This window comes from Camelus ferus, chromosome 4 (assembly GCF_009834535.1).
Source record: "Camelus ferus isolate YT-003-E chromosome 4, BCGSAC_Cfer_1.0, whole genome shotgun sequence".
In the NCBI taxonomy this organism is placed as follows: domain Eukaryota; kingdom Metazoa; phylum Chordata; class Mammalia; order Artiodactyla; family Camelidae; genus Camelus; species Camelus ferus.
In genome coordinates this window covers 6,123,255-6,143,723 of record NC_045699.1, presented here as the reverse complement: position 1 = coordinate 6,143,723, position 20,469 = coordinate 6,123,255, and the positions used below count along the sequence as shown (strand labels likewise).

Below are 20,469 nucleotides of genomic sequence, written 5' to 3'. Positions count from 1 at the left end.
ATTCTTCTCGGCTTCTCCCGTCCTTCTGCATGACTTCTCACTTTGTTTGTCAGCTGCTCGGATTTTTGGCTGAAGGGTCTTCTTTGATCACTGTCCTGACAGCATGGGCTTCACATTCTCACACCTGCTCTTCTTTTACAGTCCAGATTGCCGAGTAAATGCTTCCATTGCCTTGTAATTTCTCCAGTGTAAAACCTTGGTGCAGGTTACTTATTACAGGTAATAGCTGTTTGATGACGGGGACAACTGCTTGGCAGAAATGGCAACCTGAACCACTGCCAGAAACGTAAACTGCCACTTTATTTATTTCTAGAAGCGTCTAAGCTGCAAGCCTGCCGGTCATGATCTAGCATGCATGCGGTAATAACAGGCTCCCCAGGCTGAGAAAGCCGCCCCAGGGGGCAGCCACGAGGATGGGTCCTAACAAGACTCCGTGTGTTTTCTCCCCCATTATCCACAGCCCACACATCATCTTCCTCTCTCAGAGCACCTTGCCTGGAAGGAGCCATCTCTGTGGGACCCGTCTCTGCCATGAGATTGCTCACGCCTGGTTTGGCCTGGCTCTCGGGGCCCGTGACTGGACGGAGGAGTGGCTGAGTGAAGGGTTCGCCACTCACTTGGAAGATGTGTTCTGGGCCAGAGCACAGCAGGTAGGTTCAAAGTGCTCTAAGCATTTCCCTACCCAGAGCCAAGTTCTGCTCAAAGTCCTTTGTTCATTCAACAGTTATGTTTTGAGTGTTCATTGTGCACCAGGCACCGTTCTGTTTGCTGGGGAGAGAGCTGTATAAATGAGAGGGAAGTCTGACCTCCCCGTGTGGTTCAGGATCGAGGGATGAGAGAGAGCATAGACAAACAAGTGCATCTGTAACACGGCAGGTGGGGACGAGTGCCGTCAAGAAAATGAAGCCGGATAGAGAGAGGTGGGGGAAGTGCTGTTTTAGGTGCTAGGAGAAGGCCTCTCTGGTAGGGGGACATTTGAGCAGAGACTTGAAGGAAAGGTCTCACTGTGACGTCCTCGGGCACTCCTTTGTGGTTATGGTAGTGGTGATGTGGACTCTCTTTTGTTTTGTTAAATCATGAGATTAAATTTTAAATCAAGACTCATGATTTCAGATGTCTGCTGGCCAAAAATGAAGAGGGAAGCAGTTGGTGGTATAGATTAGGGAATGGTGAGGTCTGTGGCCAACCAGCAGCTCTAACCAATTGCTGTCATGTTGAAACGAGGGCTCAATACACCTGAGACTTCTAGTTTTTTAAAGGAAGTTAAAATCTGGACTTTTATGGGAAATTTACTAATTTCAAAAACATGCCAACCAGACATATGTAGAGGCCAGACCTGGTCAACACCCTCCCAGTTTACAACCTGTACTTGAAGGAACTGGTCACCAGTCCTAATGAAGATGTGGCCGCTAACCTGCTTCCTGCTGATTTTCCAGGGTCTAACATTTGATCACCTCTTTTCCCTGCATTCCCACCCCTTACACACTGGGCTATTTGCCATTTTGTGAAATTCCCAAGTTTGTGCATATTTGCATGATTTTGTTCAACTTCCTTCTGCCTGTTGAAATCCTGTTTATTTTTCACTCACCAGCTCAGATCACCTCACTCACAATTCAATGCTACTCTGCTAGAAACGTTGAATTCCCACAGTAATTGGTACTTCCTCACCTTTTTTTTTTTTTTTTCTCACATTTTTCTTCTTCTTTCTATCCTCACGACTGGGCTGTAACCTCTTTCAAAGTGGAGCTGTGTCTTACTCATCCTCCCACCCACTCCGCATCTTGGCTGCAGAGTTTACAGCATGTTTATCTGTGTTGCCCTCCACGCAGAGTTCTGTAAAGAGAGACCACGTGGCAGATTTGGGAGAGGGGGCTGGGTTTGGAGTCAGACCAGGCTCGGAATCCCAACTTTGCTGTTTACCAGCTTTTTGAGTGTCATGTCAGTAGGTTATGTAGCCTCCCTGAGCCTCAGTTTCCTCATTTATTAAATGGGCATAGGAATGCATAGCCTTGCGGGGTGAACAGGATAATCTGTGCCTGACACATGGAGTACAGGGAATACCAGTTCCCCTTTCCTGTTCCCTTCCTCTTTGTATTTCCTATCACCTTGCACATAGTAGGTGTGCATTCATCCAGGATTAAATAGGTTTAATATAAATGTGCCTCTCTCACCATCCCTTCCCTGAGGTGCTTCCATCCTGAGACAATCAGATTTGTGTTATTCTTTGTAATCTCGAGTGTATGTCAGGCATCTGATGACCATCTCTGCCCTTTATCTCCTGCATCCGCAAAGTACTCCTCCTTTACCCTTCCCCCTGCCTGTACCTCCTGGAGTCTTTTTGCTTGGGTCCTGCCTCTAGCTGCCCTGAATACATCCATCTCCACCGACAGAGGCACGAAGCTGGCCTGGCTGCATCTCATAGCTGCACAATTTCCATGTGTCCATTCTGCACTAAATCTGTAAGGATAAAAGGAGAAGACCACAGCCCTGCTCTGAAAGAGGTCAGAATCTAATTTGAAGCTAAGGAAAGCACACAGGGGAAGGAAGAAGAAAATAAGTTAGAAAAGAGAGATATTGTGGGAGTTCAAAAGTGGAGGAGGCTGGGTCTGGGAAAATCCAGAAAGCCTTCTTGGAGGAGGTAACTTCCTGTGGGCCTCAAAGGGAAGGTAAGAGTTGAAGTTTCTCTATCCCTCCTTTTCCCTTAACCTGGCATAGGGAGCAACTCACGTCATCATCCTTTAAGGTATGTGCAGTAAGTCATCAATATGTGAACACATGGACGCCCCTGAAATTAAGTGGCCATTCTAGAACCAGTGGAAAATTAGGAGACATTTCCAGCATACATCCATTGCTCTGGCCCCTTCCTTGAAGGTTGAGTGAGACTGAGCTGCTGGTGGTCCCTGACAGGTGTCCAGAGCAGACCTTCCAAGTAGGAGTGGAGTGCTTCTTGGGGCACGAAAGGGTGGGCTGTCTCAGAGGACTCCCAGGCAACAGCTCACTCCATCCCTGAACATCCATCACTGAACAGGGCGTGAGGCCACATGTGTCGCTTTGCTGCCGGGAGACTGCACCCTGCAGCACCGACATTAGCAAGTACAGCAAAGGGGAGTGGGGAGTCTTTGAACAAGGAGCTAGAAACCCGAATTCCTCTCAGAGTGACATTCCGCAGGGAGAAGTGAATGATTTAGCTGCAAGATTGAATCGTATAACTTGTCATCGACTTGGATAAAGTCAACCCCTTCGCCAGTGTCTTAGTCAGCTCGGGCTGCCATAACAAAATACCACCGACCGGGAGACTTAAACAACAGAAACTTGTTTTCCTTACAGTTTGGGAGTCTGGAAGTCCAAGATCAAGGTGCTGACAGGCGGGTTTCTGGTGAGGCCGCTCTTCCCTGGCGTGGTGAGGGCCGTCTCCTCAGTGTGTCCTCACGTGGCCTTTCCTCAGTGCACACGAGGGGAGGGACTCTGAGTGTCTCCTCCCCTTCTGATAAAGACACCAGCCTTACCGGATTAAGGCCCCACCCTTTTGACCTCATTTAACCTTCATTACCTCCTTAAAGGCCCTGTCGCCAAATATAGTCACATTGGGGTTTAGGGCTTCCCCATGGGATTTTTGTTGGGGGACACACTTCAGACTGTAACAGGGCCCACAGAGTTTGTTGACCTGGCCCCTACTGGCTACATGGCACCCCTGGCCCTCCCTGGATGGCAGCCTGCTCCTCGCCTGACATGTCCCTCACCGTTCTCTGCACATTTCACGATCTTTCCAGGCCCCATGAGCCTTGTACATGCCTTTCCCTCTTTCTGAAATTTCTCCTCCCCTGGCTGACTCCTGCTTTCCCTGGGGACCAGTTCGGACCTCATTACCTCCTAGGAAAGCCTTCTGACCACCGTGATTGGCCAGGAGGCATCTGGATTCTTCTTCAACCCCTACCATCACCGCCTTCTGGTGATCAGTGTTCTTACCTGTCTCCCCGGACTCCTCAGGCTAGGACCTGTGTCCATCCTGTCCCCAGTGCCTAGCAGAGAATCAGTAAATATCTGTTGAGTGAACTATTAGGGATCTTTAATTTCCAGAAACAGAAGTCAGTGCAGACATTGACTTTTCCCTCACAGAGATTCTAGCCCTGGGGCCTCGTGAGCTCACTGAGTGACAGCAGCCTGTTCTGAGCAGCAGGGCAGGGTGTGATGGCCTTCCCCCTCCCCGAGAGTGAGTCCAGCCAGGGGCTCTTTCTGCTTGTATGCAAACAAAGTCATCTGGGTTACATTAGCAGGCTCCACTGTAAACAGCCCTTAACAAAACTGGGGCTGGGAAAAATAGGAGGTGAATGAAGGGGACCTTTCCCACCCTGTGCAGAAAGACAAAGCGGGAAAGGGCTGGATGGAATCGGAGTAGAAACAGCCCCTAGGGGAAGCCTGCTCTCTCCAGGCCACGGGTGGGGGTGAGGGTGGGGGAGGCTCCGGGGCCAAGGAGTACCTCCCAAACAGGCAGCGGGGGAGTGAGCACTGGTCCTTGGCCTGGGACCTAAGAAGCCCTTTCGGCCACTGACTTTTCTGATGGGGCACAAGCACAGCAGGGGACCATCTGTGCCCACCCCTGGCACAGAGCCAGCCCGTGGGCGGCTCCGACTCTGCATGAGGACAACGGTGACTGTGTTTTGTGTATGTGTGTTTGTGTGTCTGTGGTCCAAGCAGCTGGCCCCCCACGAGGCCCAGGAGCAGCAGGAGCTGAGGGCCGGCCTGCGCTGGCGTCGCCTGCAGGACGAGGTGCAGAACTCCCCGAAGGAGATGCAGGTGTTGAGGTAAAGCACCGCGTGATCCGTTACCTTCCGTCCTCCCTCTCACGCTCCTCCTTTCCTTCAAGGCGCATCCAGGCCTCCTCTGGCATCTGCCGTGTTTCCTTTTTAAATTAAACTGGGCTGGATTACTCATCCTCCCAAGGATGTGATTGTTAGGTTTTAAGTCTTCCAGGGTGTGGGTTTGGATTTGCCTTCTGACATTTTTCTGGTGTTTCTGAGCAGGAAAAAAAAAAACTAGCACAAGGCCATTTTGGGGACCAAATTCTTCGTCTGAAGTTCTAATAGTCGACTATTTTACGTGGTGGACGCGAACTTGGAGAAGGTTGGGGCCTGGTAGCCTGGCAGACAGTAACCCTTTACAACCAAAAGGAAAAAAAAAAAAAAAAAAAAACCTTAAGGAAAATATTGATTTCTAAGTGTTTAGTAGTAACAGATGTTTGTGTCAGTGGGGCCTTTTGTTCCGGATACGTCCCCGCAGGAGGCCACGCCTGTGCCGGGGGAGGACTCTACCCTCAGCTCCTGTGTTTTATTTTCAGAGTGTGTCTTGCAGCTCTTGTAGGATAACTTCTGGCCATCTTCCCATTTTTTGGGTCCCTCTCTGTTTGCCCGTTTTCTTCACTTCTCTAAATAGTTGTTTATCAGAAACCTGGAACCTCGGCCCCAGGAGCCCTGTGGTTGCTATGGCAACAGAAGCTTTCATCCTGCCCCCTCTTGCCTAGAGCCAAGCCTTTGGAATCCGCAGTCAGACAGGTGGGAAGGCGGCCTTCCAGGAAACACCCCTCATTTTAGATGGCAGCCCTGAAGGCCAGTCTACCTCCTGGGCAGAAGCCTGCCTGGACCGGTTCTGTTGTTGCTGTTTGTTTTTAAATGAGCTCTCCACTCGGCAGTGACTGCCCACTGAGGGAAATGCCAAGCCCACCCTGACCCCTGGGAGGCAGCCTGGCAGCCTGGCAGCCTGGGAGCCTGGGGTGTGGCCCCTCTTCCCACGGAGAAGTCCCTCCTCGCAGGCTAACCGCTGCCATCCGTCTGCTGACTCATCCATTGTCTGGGAGAGCCAGAACCCCAACCCCGCATCCCCCACCCAGCACCACTGTTCGTGCATCCCCTCACTCAGCCAGTGGGACGGCTACGCCCCCGGCCGACGCGGGCAGGGTCCCTGCTCTCACGGAATTTCCACTTAGCGAGGACCCTCTTGTGTGCATACCTAGTTACAGGTGGTGAGAAGTGGCTGAAGGGAACGCGGAGATTTATAGTAAGGAGGTTGGGGAATGCCTCTCTAAGGAGCACAAAGTCCTTGAGGCAGGAAAGGGCTTGGCAAGCTGGTGCTTGAGGGACAGAAAGGAGGGCAGGTGGTTGGAAGGGCGAGGAGAGGTAGGCAGGAGCCAGGTCCCCCAGCCTTAGCCCAAGTGTGATGGAAGCTGCCGCAGGGCCTTCAGTAGGGAGGGATCATGATCCGTCTTGTGGTTTTACTGCGCTGCCCTGGCTGCTGTGTGGGATGGACTGCAGGCAACAGACCAAAAGCAAGGAGAAGGGTTAGAACATTGCAGTCATCCATGCTGTAGAGGTCCTTCTGGCGGCAGGGCAGGCACAAGACGCAGACCTGGTTAAGACATGTTTGGGTAGTGGAACTGGCAGGGCTTTGGTCTACTGACCGTGAAGAAGAGGAGAATGAAAGTGTCCAGAACAACTTCTAGGCTTTTGACTTGAGCAGCTGGGTAGGCAGATGGTGATGCCATTTGGTGAGATGGTGAAGACGTTGGGAGGAAGCTGGCCTTGGAGGAAAGAAGAAAGATTCCAGTTTTGCATGGGTTAAGTTCTATGTGCCAAATAGATATTGGATATTGAGAACTCAGTGGGGTTTACAAGTCAGGAGCCCATTGGAGAGACTGGAACATTCAGCCTATGAAAACTTGAAATTCTGAGCACCTTGAGATGGCCAGGCAGAGAGAAAGTGAGAGAAGAGGTTGGGAGGAAGATGAGGAGTCAGCAGAGGATCTAGGGGAATCAGTGTAGAGAAAACCCAGATGTCAGGAGTCATCGGAGTCAGGAAAAAAGTAAATCAAGAAGGTGGAAGTGGGGTGTTGGATGCTGCTGAGGGGGTGTGTAAAAGCGAGGGAGAGAAATGACCTTGGGGTTGGACCATGTGCAAGATGGAGCAGAGACACTGAGTGTGGTGGACTTTGTGAGAGAAGTTGTGCGGGAAGGGGAGGTAGATGAGGGTCATCTGAGAGGCTTGTTTTAGGGTGGCTGCTGCGGGAGCCAGCTCGTGTGTGAGCTGTATAAGTAAGCCCATCCTGTCAGTTCTCAAGACTCAGTTTTTCCATTCTCCAAGTCCCCAGGTCCCTCTGATGCCTCCCGTTCTGTGTGACCGCAGTCCTTTATTGAGGGTAAGGGCATTATAATTAACATTAGTATGTGAGCAGTCAGATGGACACTGGGAAGTCAGTACACATGTGAGGAGAGCCTTACCTCTGCACTTGGTGGTGCTGCGATCGACCCAGCTTCTGATGTCCAAGAGCATTTCCTTTGTGTGTGGAGCTGGGAGAAGGAATACTCTATTTTTAGATCTTTGTGCAAGAAGGCTTATTATGGCATTTGTTTTTCTTTTTCTTAGTATTCAGAAATTGTGTTTGCCTAAATTTAGGCTAACCATGAAATGACTGCATTTGAAAGATTTGTTGTACATCAGTATGGAAAATATTGTTATCAGATGCACTTACAATGAAGAGGAAATGTTTCTGAACCTTCCCCAAATTACAGAGGCTACATTTAGTTTACTCCCATCCCTTAGAATTCTCCCTTAAATGGGCACAGAGAACCTAGAAATTACCAAGAGTGGAAGGAAGAACCAGAGTTGTCAAAATTTGTCCTCAGGTTTTTGTTTTAATATACAAGTAAGACCTTGGGCGAGAAGTCTTTTAAAACAATACAGTAATCAAAGATGCTGTCTTTTTTTTTTTTCTTTTTTTTTTTTTACTGGAGGTGCTGAGGATTGAACCCAGGACCTCGTGTATGCGAGGCATGCACTCTACCACTGAGTTATACCCTCCCCCTCTTCTTTCTTTTAAGATACCCCATGGTCTTGAAATGATGGGCCAAGAACAATATAGAAGTCTTGGTTTCACGTTGCCAGATGCAGTGGAAGCTTCTCCTACCCACCTTTGTAGCAACTTTCAACATGGTTGACCACTCCTCTTTCTAGAAACACCTTCTTCCCTTGGCTTCTGTGTGTCACACTCTCCTTGACGTCCTTCTGCCTCACTGCCAGTCCTTCCCCACCTCTCCTGCTGGCTATTTAACGTCTTCACTTATGACTCGCGGCTCTGAAAGACTGGTTAAGGTGTCCAACGTCATGCAGCCAATAAAGAGCAGAGTCATGGTTGAAACAATCCTCTTTTCCCTATGCCATCTTCCTGCCTCCAAAGAACTTGGTACAGAGTTTAGTTGCGTTAAAACAAAACAAAACAAAACAAAACAAAACAACTCCAGGTTTCTTCAGGACAGGAAGGTCATGGTGAAAAAAGTACCCTTGGACCAAGCTTCTCTGTCTTTTGACACATGACAGTGTGTGTCTGATTATTTCAGTCAATGTTGGGAAAAAGGAGAACTCAATATTGTGTTGATTATAGATACTGGATGAATATTAACCAAGTGAAAAGAGAAAAACTAGACTTACGTTTGTCTCTGACTTGCTAATTTCAGTAATTTTTAAGAGTTATTCTCCATCTGTGCCTTGTGCCTTCTGCCTTCCTGATATCCAGTGTTGAGTCTTGGCTCTTGTCAAACGTGCCTTAAATCTACCTGGTTGTCAGTTTCCTTTGGTGACAACAGTTCCTTGTGTTTTCCTAGCCTTCTCAGCCTTCACTGGCTACGAAGCCTGTCACGAGGCATGGTTTCAAGATCCTAGGGTCACATTAATGCCTCCATGCCTGTTCTCACTTGTTAATTATTAAAATGCCTTTCCTGCAGATGAGACCCCAGTGGCTCTCTCCAGACTCTCCCTCACCTCTGCACCAGCCCTGGGCAGAGCTGTTTGCCGGGCAGAGCCTGATCTCACTGCTGCTCCACTCAGTCCTGCCCGGCTGCCGCCACTTCGATGTCTGCTATCCATCCCCACGACTGCCGGCCTAAACACTGCCCCATCGTCCGGTGCAGCAGTCATGACTCCTGACAAGGAAGATGCAAGGGGCCTTTGAGCGGCTCCCATGCCTTTGGTCTCTCGGGTGTAGCTGGATCCGGCATCTTCTTTCTAAGTGCTTCTAGTTAGCAGATCCTGACAGGCCCGGGGATGGAAGAGCTATGGTGGCGGGGTCAGAAGAAATCTCTGTTGGTTTTTATTGTTTGTGATTTATTATCACTTCCCCCCTTTTCTGGCTTCACTGTTAAAGTCAAGCTCGTGCTGAGAAAAACGTTAAAATATATCACGTTGAGGAGGTGCTGACAAGCCCGGAGTCCGATGCAGCTCTTTCTAGCCGCTGCCTCCACAGTTGATACGGTTCTAGAGAAACACAGACTCTCTACCTATCTACCTCACCTCCTGGCCACAAAGACATCCCACAGCGACAGGGGAAGACACCCACGTATGTAAGCGCCTCTGTCTGTACCCAAAATGAACGTGCATGCCGTGAGTCCTGTGGGCTTGCGGGATGCCCGCGCTCTGCGTGTTCCACGTAAGCACTGAGACTTCTTTCCATTGAAAGTCTGTGTGTAAACCTTCTCTAGTATGCACGAAGTTTTCACCTTTAAAGCCTTTCTCAAAATTTGTATTTCTGATCCTTGAAGAACATAGCAGTCTTTTCCCACCCACACGTAGGAACGTTGCTATTCACAGCCACACAAGCCTGCCTCGTGGAAAAGCTCCAGCCCGGAGTTCAATCCTCTCCGCTGCTCCTTCGTCCTGGGCCTGAACTCTGCCCAGAATTCTTCTTCAATCTCTGCTGGTCCCACAGGCCACGAAGAAATCCTTCCATTCCTCCTTGGGCGGCTCCCTTTTCCGCTGCTTTCCCTCGCCTCCTGCCCCACAGGGAAAACTGAGGCCATCAGCCTGTTCTCCCTTTGATTCTAGAAGCACATCCACGTCCACGTCTCCCCTGGCCTCTCAGATGCCTGAGTGCCAACCTGTCAGTCTTAACACGGCTCCAGACAAATTTCTGGTTCCAGGAACAGAACTAGGAATAAGTGTGTCTTGATGCAGATCGTAGAGCTACATATACGAGTGAGCTTTAAAACCCTCTGCCCTCCAGGAGGAAGGGAAGGCGGAGTGTCTGTACACCCAGGGAGGATGATGCGCTCATGGCTTTGGACATGAACTGGGGCCACTAGTCTAGGGAAACTCTTTGGTAAGGTCATTGTGCTCTTTTGATCTCCAGATTTTGTTAACATGTTTCAAGTCTCACGTTTATTGGGCTCCTCTGCTTTGTTTAGTACTGTTGGTAACTTCCCTTCTGGAAATTTCCATCACCTAACTTTCATGGCAACCCCTCTTCTGGTTCTTCTTGTCCTCTTCTGCAGTCCCTCCTCCAGCTCCTTCACAGTTTTCTCTTCATCTTCCTGCTCTCAGAGTTGGTGTTCCCCTGGGGGCTCCCTCTCAGCTGCACATCCTCCTGGGGTGGTCTCATCTCAGCACCCTGTCTTAGGTGGGGTTCCCCAGAGGCAGATGAAATTCATGTGAAAGAGATCTGTTGGGAGGAACTCCCAGGAGGAGAGAGTGGACAGCCAAGCCGTGATATCAAGTTGAGTGACACAGGATCGCTCTGGAGGTGGGGTGGGTCAGCCTCGGAGTTGTCCTCCTCAGGGGCAAGGGGCCCAGAGTGTGTGTATCCCTGTGCTGGCATCATTGCTTGGAGAGATGTACATTCTAGGTTCCTCTGGTTCTTGTGTTCACAGGCAAAACAGGCTCAGGCAACCTGAGGGTCACATCTGACCAAGAGTCACAGAGAAGATACCAAGAGCTGATGCGAACACAAACGATAAAAGGGCCTCATGGGATGTGAAGGGGGCGTGCGCACTGCTGGCCACACCTCCCATATGTGCCGGAGGCTCCCAGCTCTCTCTTAAGATCAGATGTGAATGCGTAACTGTCCATTTTACGTCCTGGTTGCCCTCCGTCTCACCCTGATGATCCCTCCCCCACTCCCACTGCTCTCCTCCTGAAGCGCTGAACTCACCCCTCGGAGCCCAGGTTCACACGCTTATCCGAGGTGGACACCTAGGAGTCGTCCAACTCCTCCCCTTCCTCACTCCCCCCACCCCCAGGGGGGGTCAAGCCTTCACCAGGAACTTACCTCTTAAGTCTTTCTCAGTCTGGCCCTTCTCCACCCCTAATACCACTGTCTCTCTATTTAGAACTTAATGGCTTGCGCATCAATCTAATAGCCTCCGAATTGTTTTTTCTGCCTCTAGTCTTGCCCTGTCAAATCCATCCTTCCTCACTGCCGCTGAGGAGGTGTACTTAAATTACCTTGTGATTCTGCCACCTCCCCTCCTTGCTTAAAACTCTCCAAAAGCTTCCCCTCACCTCCAGGAAAAACTTCAAGCTCCTTAATACCGTAGGCAAGGTCCTGCACACCGTCACTCCTGTTTTTCCAGTCTCTTCTCTTACCATTCTTTGCTTCACCCTCTACCCACCCCAAATAGTTCATAGAACCCTGCTGTATTAGTTTGCCCTGGCTGCCGTAACAAAATACCACAGACTTGTATGTGACTTAAACAACAGAAGTTTATTTTCATACAGTTGTAGAGGCTAGAAGTCCAAGATCAAGGTGTCAGCAGGTTTGGTTTCTTCTGAGGCCATTCCCCTCGGCTGGCAGACGGTCACCTTCTCACTGGTGACCCAGTGAGAAGGTGACCGTCTTTTCTCTGTGTGCCTACACTGCTATTGTCTCTTTGTAGGTCCTAATCTCTTCTTAGGATACCAGCCAGACTGGATTAAGGTCCAACGTGATGGCCTCATTTTAGCTTAACTACTTCTTAAAGAAGGCCTTATCTCTGAATGCAGTCACACTTTGAGATACTGGGGGTTAGAACTCCAACATAAAAATTTTGGAGAGACATAATTCAACCCATAACACCTAACGTCTGCCTGTTCTTTCTTACCTCCTTGCCTGTTTTTCGTGTTGTCTTTATTTAGAACATCTTTCCCTTGTTGCATGACTCCAAATCATTCTGACTCAGCACAGGTATCACGGCCCACAGGTATTCCAGAGGTCCCAGGCCCTACCCTGACAAGGTAAGCTCCCTCCTCTCTACCCACTAAAGGCTCTGATTGTATCACCTTCCCTGGTCTTACTACATTATTTGATAATTATATTTAGAATGAGCTATATTAAATTGCCAATATTTGGCCATTTTTACCTCAAAACCAGCAATTTCATATGGTCCAACCTGAAACATCTCTCTTCTGACCCATCAACCTTTTGAACCTAGGGACTCTGTCTTCTCTACCTGTATACACCACAGTGCTTGCCACTGAGTGGCTACTGAATAAATACCGAAGAAATGAATGCCACAGACAACATGATCTCTGCCCCGGAATTTCCTTATGTAGTGTTTGGAGAGTTGAAATATTCGTCACAAGACCAATAGACAAATCCACAGAATTCGAAGAGTTTCATGTTGGTAAGCTTAGTTAGAAAGGGCCGCTGGGAAGATGTGAGGCTAGGGGGAAAGATAGAAAGGATGGTATTGAGGCTGGTAAAGAGGTGATGGGAGGGGAACTCAGTGAGGGAAGCCTGGCAGGCATGAACAGTGAACTGACTGTGGAAATGGCCCTTAGGTGAAAATGGGTTTATCTGTGAGGCTGAAGGTAGACCAGGGAAGGTCAGGCTAAGGGATGGAGTTCCTGAGATGCCAAAGTCAAGAGTTTGTATGTGACCATCCAGGCAGTCGGGAGCTATTTTCAGTTCCAAGAATGACATAATGACAGTGGAGCTCTGGGAAAATTACCCAGCCTTTGGGATAACACACGATCAGAGAGCCAGAGTCTAGAGACCAGGTAGAACGAGATGGCTGTGTCAGGACCCCAGGCCTGAGCTGACAGCTTGGGACCCCCTTCTCGGCTGCCTAAGGCTCTGAATGAGTCCTCACTTGGGGGTTTTCAAAACAGATTGAAATGTCAGTGCAGCTTCAAAGAAGGCTTCTAATAGTGTGATGTAACTCTCTCCCTGACTGCAGATAAGGATGGACCCACTGAAGGGACTGGTTGGCTATGTGAGCTTTGTGAAGTTTGTTTCGACTTTGAACAGAGTGAAAGGCAACAGTCCCAGTCCCTTCTTGGCCAGGACCTAGTCTGTCCTGCCTTATGTCAGAGAAATGTCACCTGAGGATGCAGACCTGAACTCCGTCCAAACCCTGTCAGTGTTCAGGTCGCGGCCCAGGAGAGCAGCATAGGGTTTATAAGAATAAACCTGGAAGCCAGGCTGCCTGGGTCTGGGTCCAGTGCTGAGTCCGCTGAGAGAGCCACACAGCCAGGCTGGGCTCTAGTCCCCTCACCGCAGAATGGGAATAATAACAGCGTAGTTTCTACTTTATAGGTGAGTGTGAGGAATAAACGCAGTGTGTACCTGCAGATCTTTAGAACACACGCGTTAGGCTGAATCACAGGAAATTGCCACTTTGATGGCTCTAAAATGACTATTGTCGATTTCCTGTGGTTTAACGTATACTAAAAACTCAACACGCATTGTCATCTAGACATTCTGGCACCTGGTCAGTGTTTGCCCAGCAAGTGACAGAGGATGCAAGGCCTGGGCCCCCACAGCCAGCCTCGCTCTCCCTCCTGGTTTATTCTCCCTCCTCTTCTTTCACTGCTGCCAGTGTCAGGCGGCCGACCACAGAGGCACCCTGCTCCTGTCTCTACCAGCCGGAGCCTGGAAATCCCGACCTGTCCTCCTTACCAACTTACAGTTGGCTAGAATGTTCAAAAAGTTAATTTTGCTGAGAAGTTAAGACAACATTAAAAAAGAAAAAAAAAAAGAGTGCAAGAATGCCTGGTTACAAATGAATAGGATAGGATTAAAAGCAAAAACAAACAAAAAAATAAAAATCTGAACATTAAACAAAGAAGCTCAAACAAACAGCTTGAGGAAAGAACTTGGCAATGCTTCTAAGACTAATGGGATCCTCATACCCTGCCCAAACTACTTCTGGTCTAATCTCTACATAGGGGCCACCCTGGTGTCCCCTCTGGCCTCTGCTCTGTACAGCTCCCCTGGCCTCTGTGCAGAGCCTGACTACGGCCCTGAGAAGGAAAAACTTCTTCCCTCCACGGCCTTCAGGAGCTCTGACCTGAGCTCCGACCACTGGCACTGGCTTGTGAGGTTCTCAAAGCCTCTCTGTATCTGTGTCTTGTATCTCCTGCCCTCCACCCTCCATCACTCAGGCTTGGGGTCCCCGCCACCCCACTCTCCCTGTCCGTTTTTTTGTTTTGTTTTGTTTTGTTTTAATTTGAACCGAACACACTAGGCAGCAGCTATGTAGACCGTTTCTCCCCTTTCACGACAGAAGGCTGCTACACCTATGCCAGAATTTTCTGAAAAACTCTAGGGCTCTCAGCCAGCCAGAAGCAGACTCTGCCCTTTCCTGTTTCAAAGGCCAGCTCCGCCCACTTGCGTGCCCACTCACTTCCTGTTTCCTGTTGAAGGCACACCCTCGGCTCTCACTTTTTTCACTCAGCAAAGATGACAGATGTGTCCTGAATAGCTGAACTCAAATAACCCCTCCTTCATTTTTCTAGACCATTCCCTGGTTACTCATCACTCAGGTATTTCTAAGGGAGGGACGGAATTCTCTTTGATAGGCCCCTAATTACACACTTACCGTACATGGTGTTTGGTTTTTGCAATAACATTTAGTAGAGTTTTTTTTCAATATAGAAAAACATAAAGAAGAAGTAAAGCAGTTGATAATCACGGCTTAGTTAACCATGTTTTTTTTAATAAAACCACGTACCAGGAAAATTCAGTTTAGAAAAGTTTAAATTCCACCGCCCCACTATACTCCTCGCCCTAAGCTAATCACTGCTAGCATTTGCTTATGACTCCTGCAGAAAATAAGTCTTATAATTATATATGCATGCTTTTTCTGTATTGCTGCCCTGTGTTGCACTGATTCATTATAACACGATTTGCCCATGAAGTATTTTCCTAAGAAATAACTCATATACGTAAACTAGTGAACTGTGATACTCTGCTCATCCTCTGAGGCTGTCTCATGTACTCAGCCAATCCTAGCACTTGTTGTATTACATTCTTGGCTAACGAGCGTTAGTCTCCCGTTCAGAAAAACTCTCAACTAATGAGTCCTTTCTCATGTAATCCTAAATTGACTCCGTTCAACCAATTATTGGCTTACTCCCTATAGGCATGCCCCCCCCCCATTTAGTTTGTGTTTTGGCCAATAATTTTGACCAAGAACGGCTGACAAAAACTGAACAAGTATTTGACTGAACTTGCTGCAAATACACAAAAGAAGTGTATCTTGAACATAGTACATATTAAAATCCAGTTTCACAGGGGCTTCTACCCCTTTCAAGTCAATGGTTGAGTAGAGAAAAGATAAAAAAGGGGGGTTGTACTTCCGCTCAACATTGTACTGGAAGTTCTAGAGAAGGTAATTAGGCAAGAAAGTGAAATAAAAGACATCCAGGAATGAAAGGAAGAAGTAAAACTATCTTTTTGCAGATGACATAATCTTATAGATAGAAAATCCGAAGGAATCCCCCCTCAAACACTGTTAAAACTAATAAACAAGTTCAGCAAGGTTGCAGGATACAAGATCAACATACAAAAGTCAATTGTATTTCTATACACTATCAGTATATAATCTGAAAAGGAAATTTAAAAAACAAATTCATTTATAATAACATCAAAAATGATTAAATATTTAGGAATAAATTTAACAAAAGAAGTATGAAACATATACTGGAAACTACAAAACACTATTAAAGGAAATTAAAGAAGAGCTGAATAAATGGAAAAACATCTTGTATTCATGAATTGGAAGACTTAAGGTTGTTAAGATGCAATGGTCTCTACACCAATTCACGAATCCAGTGTAATCCCTGTCAAAATTTCAGCTGTCTTTTTTTTTTTTTTTTGCAAAAATGGACAAACTGATCCTAAAATTCATACGGAAATTTAAGGGACCCAGAATAGCCAAAACAAAGCTGAAGAAGAAGACCAAAGGTAGAGTACTCACACTTCTGAATTTCGATACTTACTACAAAGCAACAGTAATCAGACAGTGTGGTACTGGCATATGGACAGACTTATAGATCAATGGAATAAAATTGACAGTCTAGACAAAGACCATTTCACTTATGGTCAGTTGGGTTTTGACAAGGGTGCTACTTCCCTCATACTTTCAATGAGGGAAAGAATATTCTTTTCAACAAATGGTCACGGGACAGTTGGTTATCCACAAGCAGAAGAATGAAATTAGACCGTCTGCTTCATACCACATACAAAAACTGACTCAAAGGCCTAAGTGTAAGAGCTAAAAATGTAGAACTATTAGAAAAAAAGCCATAGATATAAGTCAGTATGATCTTTGAATAAGTAAAAGCTTCTTAGCTACCTCAGCTAAAGAGGGTCAAAAATCAAAGAGGGGGTAAAATCAATAAATTGGACTTTATCAAAACTTCAAACTTTTGTGTTTCAAAGGACTCTATCTAAAAAGTGAAAAGACACCCCACAGAATGGGAGAAAATATTTGCAAATCGTATATCTGAGGGACTTGTATCCAGAATATATAAAGAACTTTTACAGCTCAACAATCAAAAGACAAACAACCCAATTAAAAATGGTTAAAGGATCTGAACAGACATTTCTCCAAAGAAGAAATACAGATAGCCAATAAGCACATAAAATGCTTGACATGATTAGCCATCGAGGGGAGTGCATCAAACCCTCAATGAGATACCACTTCATACCTGCCAGGACAGCTGTAATGGAAAACACAAGAACAAGTGTCAGTGAGGATTTGGATAATTAGAACCCTCGTACACTGTTGGTGGGAATGTAAGATGGTGCAGCTCCCCTGGAAAGCAGGCCAGCAGATCCTCAGAAGGTTAAACATAGAGTTACCATATAAATCAGCAATTTCACTCCAAAGTACATACAAGAAATGAAAACACAAGTCCACACAGAAACGTGAACATGAATGTTCATAGAAGCATTATTTTTAACAGCCAAAAAGTGGAAGCAACCCTAATGTCTGTCAATAGATGAATGGATAAATAAAACGTTATATCCATGCAATGGGATATTAGTCAGCCATTAAAAGCAATGAAGGACTGATAATGTGCTACAAAAGTGGACAAATCTTGAAAACACTATGTTAACTGAAAGAAGCTGTACACAAAAGGCCACATATTGTATAATCCCATTTATCTGAAATATCCAGAATAGGCAAGACTTTGGAGACAAGAAGTAGATGAGTGGTTGTTGTCTGGGGCTGCAGGGGAAAAAATGGAATGTGACTGCCAGTGGTTATGGGGTTTCTTTTGGGGGTGATGAAAATGTTCTGGAATTAGTAGAACCAGTACGTGATGGTTGCACAACCTTCTGAATGTACTAAAAACCACTGAACTGTACATTTTTTAAATGGTGAATTTTATGATATGTGAATTATAATCTCGATTTTTAAAAGAGAGGAATTGATAGAAATCATTGGATGTTCTATAACATAAGATGATTGTAGCTTCAGCAGGGTTGACCAGCAAGTGTTTGAAGGAGAGATGAAAGAAGAAATTATGGCAGGAGGCAGCCAGTGTCCTCAGGGCATTGGATGAGACCTGAGGAGCCATTTCTAGTGCTGGATGCCAGGAAGAAGTCTCCTTAGTGTCTGTGGTGCAACAAGCCCCACACAGAGATGATTCACTTGCAGGAAAGCATCCCTCAAGTACAAGTGTGTGTGTGAATTTTTTCCACCCTCTATGATCCTTACCATTGTTCTGTTATTGACACATGTGGGTCTTTTTGGTTTTTTTTTTTAAACTGCTGCAGAATATTCCAGGATATGAACATTCCATGACTAACTAACCATTGGTTAACCATTGGACACTTTGGTAATTTCCAGTATTTTTGATTTCACAAACAATACTGTGGTAAACAGTCTTACACTTACTATTAATGCACCGCATGTTACATGTAAGACCCAGAGAGTACGCAGTTGCCCGCAAGACTGAGGAGAGAGCTGGTCTCCCAACTAGTCGTCCTGTTTTACATCCTGGTTGGGCTTCAGACTCAGGCAAGCCCTCCGTCACCGCTGCCTCTCATCCCCAGCACCGTGCAGCCTCCACCGAGGAGGGAAAAGTCCTTCTCCGGCTCCCACAGACCATCTGCTCCTCTTTGAGTCATAAGACGAGCCGATCCTTCCCATTATCTCGGCACACATGCTGTTGGTGTTCAAAACGTGCTTCCAGCCTCCCCTTGTAAAATGAAGTCAGTGTTTGTCTCATTTGCCTCTTTCCGAGATAGAGTCATGGGGTTTTTTGGGGTTTTTCTGACACATTACAGAAAAAGTTTTCCATTTTTACCCTTTCTACTTTGGCTTCCTGTGATTTTTCAGGTTCTCTGTATTCCTGTGTGCTGAATGTGTAGAGCAGACTGACAGCCTGTGTTTCATTATGATCACTTCAGCCCTGAATAGCAGGCGGTCCCTTTTACCCTGGCTCATGAGGACAGGCTTTCAGATGTGGTGCACATGCACCCTGGAACACAACACTGCAAAAAACATAATGAGAGCCTTGTAGTGCATGAATCCTATACTCGTTAGCTAAGTCTATCCCCAAATATATGTGGATGAGTAAAATTCAGTTATGGTGCCTCTAATTCATTTAGGTTTTTTTTAAATCAAAATCACCTTTGGTGGATTTAGCGAGGCCAAGACTGCATAGCAAACCTACTGACTCCACTGCAGTGGATGAATAAAGTTTTACTTCTAAGTGCTGCAGCTTAAATATATTCTGGGCTATTTTAGCTCATAAAGTCATAGAATATTAGGGTCAGAAAGGACCTTAAAAGTGATTTTGCCTAACCTTGCATATCCCTGACAGCCACCCAGCTTCTAACAGAGTATTCCCAGGATCCAGATTTCACCGCTCCAGCAAGCAACAGCTTCCCTGTGGGAGCAGCTTGTCTTAGAATGGACTTCCTTAGATTGGACTGGAACCTGTCTGCCTGGAAAGTGTGCCCCGTCCTCTTAGCCCTTACCTCCAGAGTTGCACAGGACTCACCTTCTCATCTGAACAGTCCACATCTCTGAAGACCATTGTCTTTCGTTTTCTAGTCGCTAGGTCACAGGCTTTGGTAAATTTGTTCCATATACTACAGGGCTGGGAGAACAGTTCCCTTCTTGGGCTTGGGTCTTTGTGATCCTCTCCGTTGACAAGGGCTGCGTTCTCCAGGTGTGTCACCCAAACGCAGCACTTTGTTTGAGGTTATACCCATAAAGAATGCACTGGAACAATATAGTTTCTTCCCTCGAACTGGATAGTCCAGAAAAGAAAAGACAAGCATTAATAGAGTTAGTTGAATGCACTCAACTACATACCATACTTCATTTTTAAACTCAGTGTCATACACCTTCTCATGGCAGTCTTCCCTAACTCCTGTTCTAACTCCTGTGTATTTTTTTCTCCTTAGTAACATAACATTCATTGAGTGTTTCCGATATGCCAAGCACTATTCTAAGCACTCTGCATACATTACCTCTTTTAATCCTCAAAATGGCTCTGTGGGATATGTACTAGTACCGTCTTCCTCCCCGTTTGATAGAAGAGGAAACAGGCGTATAGCAGTTGACCCACCTTTCTCCTGCTAGTGAGTGACAAGAGGCAGGATGAAAGCAGAGGTAAGTCTGGCTCCGGAGCCCAGCTCTCCACATCAGTCACCCATTGCTGCCTGTTGAATTTACAGACAATTTAATATACTAACTCTTTTTCAGAGGTGAATGCTTCCTTTTTGAAAACCTTTTTGTCCTTATTAACAATTGTTTTATTAATTCTGGATCCTCATTCCATCTATGGTTGCTGTTCTTGACTGTGGATGCTGTCAGTCAACCAGTTAGACTTCCAGACTCGACTCATTTGCAAATTTGTTAAGCCAGATAAGTCATCATTCCTTGGGGACAGCCCTAAGTTTCATCTTTCATCTTCCTACCCTGCTTATCAAAATTTGTGGGGTTTTTTTGTTTTTCCACAGTTCTGCTAACTACAGGGTCCTATCATCCTCTTCAGCAGCTGACCTCTTCTCCCGTTGGTACCGACCACTGGCTCCTTTCACCATCAGGGGACAGAATATTCCTTCTTCACTTTCCTCTGGCTCCTTGGAGAAATGCCTCTTTCTGTCTTAAATCATTTTAGCGATTGCCTTTTCAACACCAGAGTGATATCCTGCTGTGTCTGCTATAGGATAATGGTCCCTGATGGGGAAAAAAGCCTTCATTCTGGGCAGCTGTTAAATCCATTGTGAAAAGCACACAGACGCGCAAACTTGCCAAACACCAGCAGCCTCGACACAGCACAGTTTCATTAGTTAAAGGTGCGCGCAACATTTGGCGTAGTTCTCTTTGGAAGTGCCATCCAAAGGCAAGGTGGTGTTAAGGGCTCACTACGAACATCTTGTAGATGGAAAACCTGTTGCAGAAGCAAATGGAGGGTGTAAAATTC

General features: G+C 46.7%; 1 protein-coding gene and 1 long non-coding RNA gene across 16 annotated transcripts in view; one reads left to right on the top strand and one right to left on the bottom strand.

The window, feature by feature from the left end:
- AOPEP (aminopeptidase O (putative)) overlaps nucleotides 1–20,469 on the top strand; it is a 324,257-nt gene that overhangs the window by 182,517 nt on the left and 121,271 nt on the right. For 13 of the 15 annotated variants that reach the window (XR_004319043.1, XR_004319045.1, XR_004319044.1 and 10 more), the window contains exons 6-7: nucleotides 461–650; nucleotides 4,696–4,802. Coding sequence is in view for 9 of the 15 variants with exons in the window: in XM_032477459.1 (XP_032333350.1) it covers nucleotides 461–650; nucleotides 4,696–4,802 (297 nt within the window). In the remaining 6 variants the exon portion in view is untranslated. Of the gene's footprint in view, nucleotides 1–460; nucleotides 651–4,695; nucleotides 4,803–8,768; nucleotides 9,377–10,685; nucleotides 11,937–20,469 lie in introns of those variants that run through there. The other 2 variants (XM_032477463.1, XM_032477464.1) reach the window with 2 other exon arrangements.
- Nucleotides 4,810–8,285, bottom strand: LOC116663029. Its single transcript, XR_004319049.1, has 3 exons — nucleotides 7,269–8,285; nucleotides 6,452–6,571; nucleotides 4,810–5,153 (listed from the first exon to the last, which is right to left on the bottom strand). It is a non-coding gene; the product is annotated as an uncharacterized LOC116663029 (long non-coding RNA).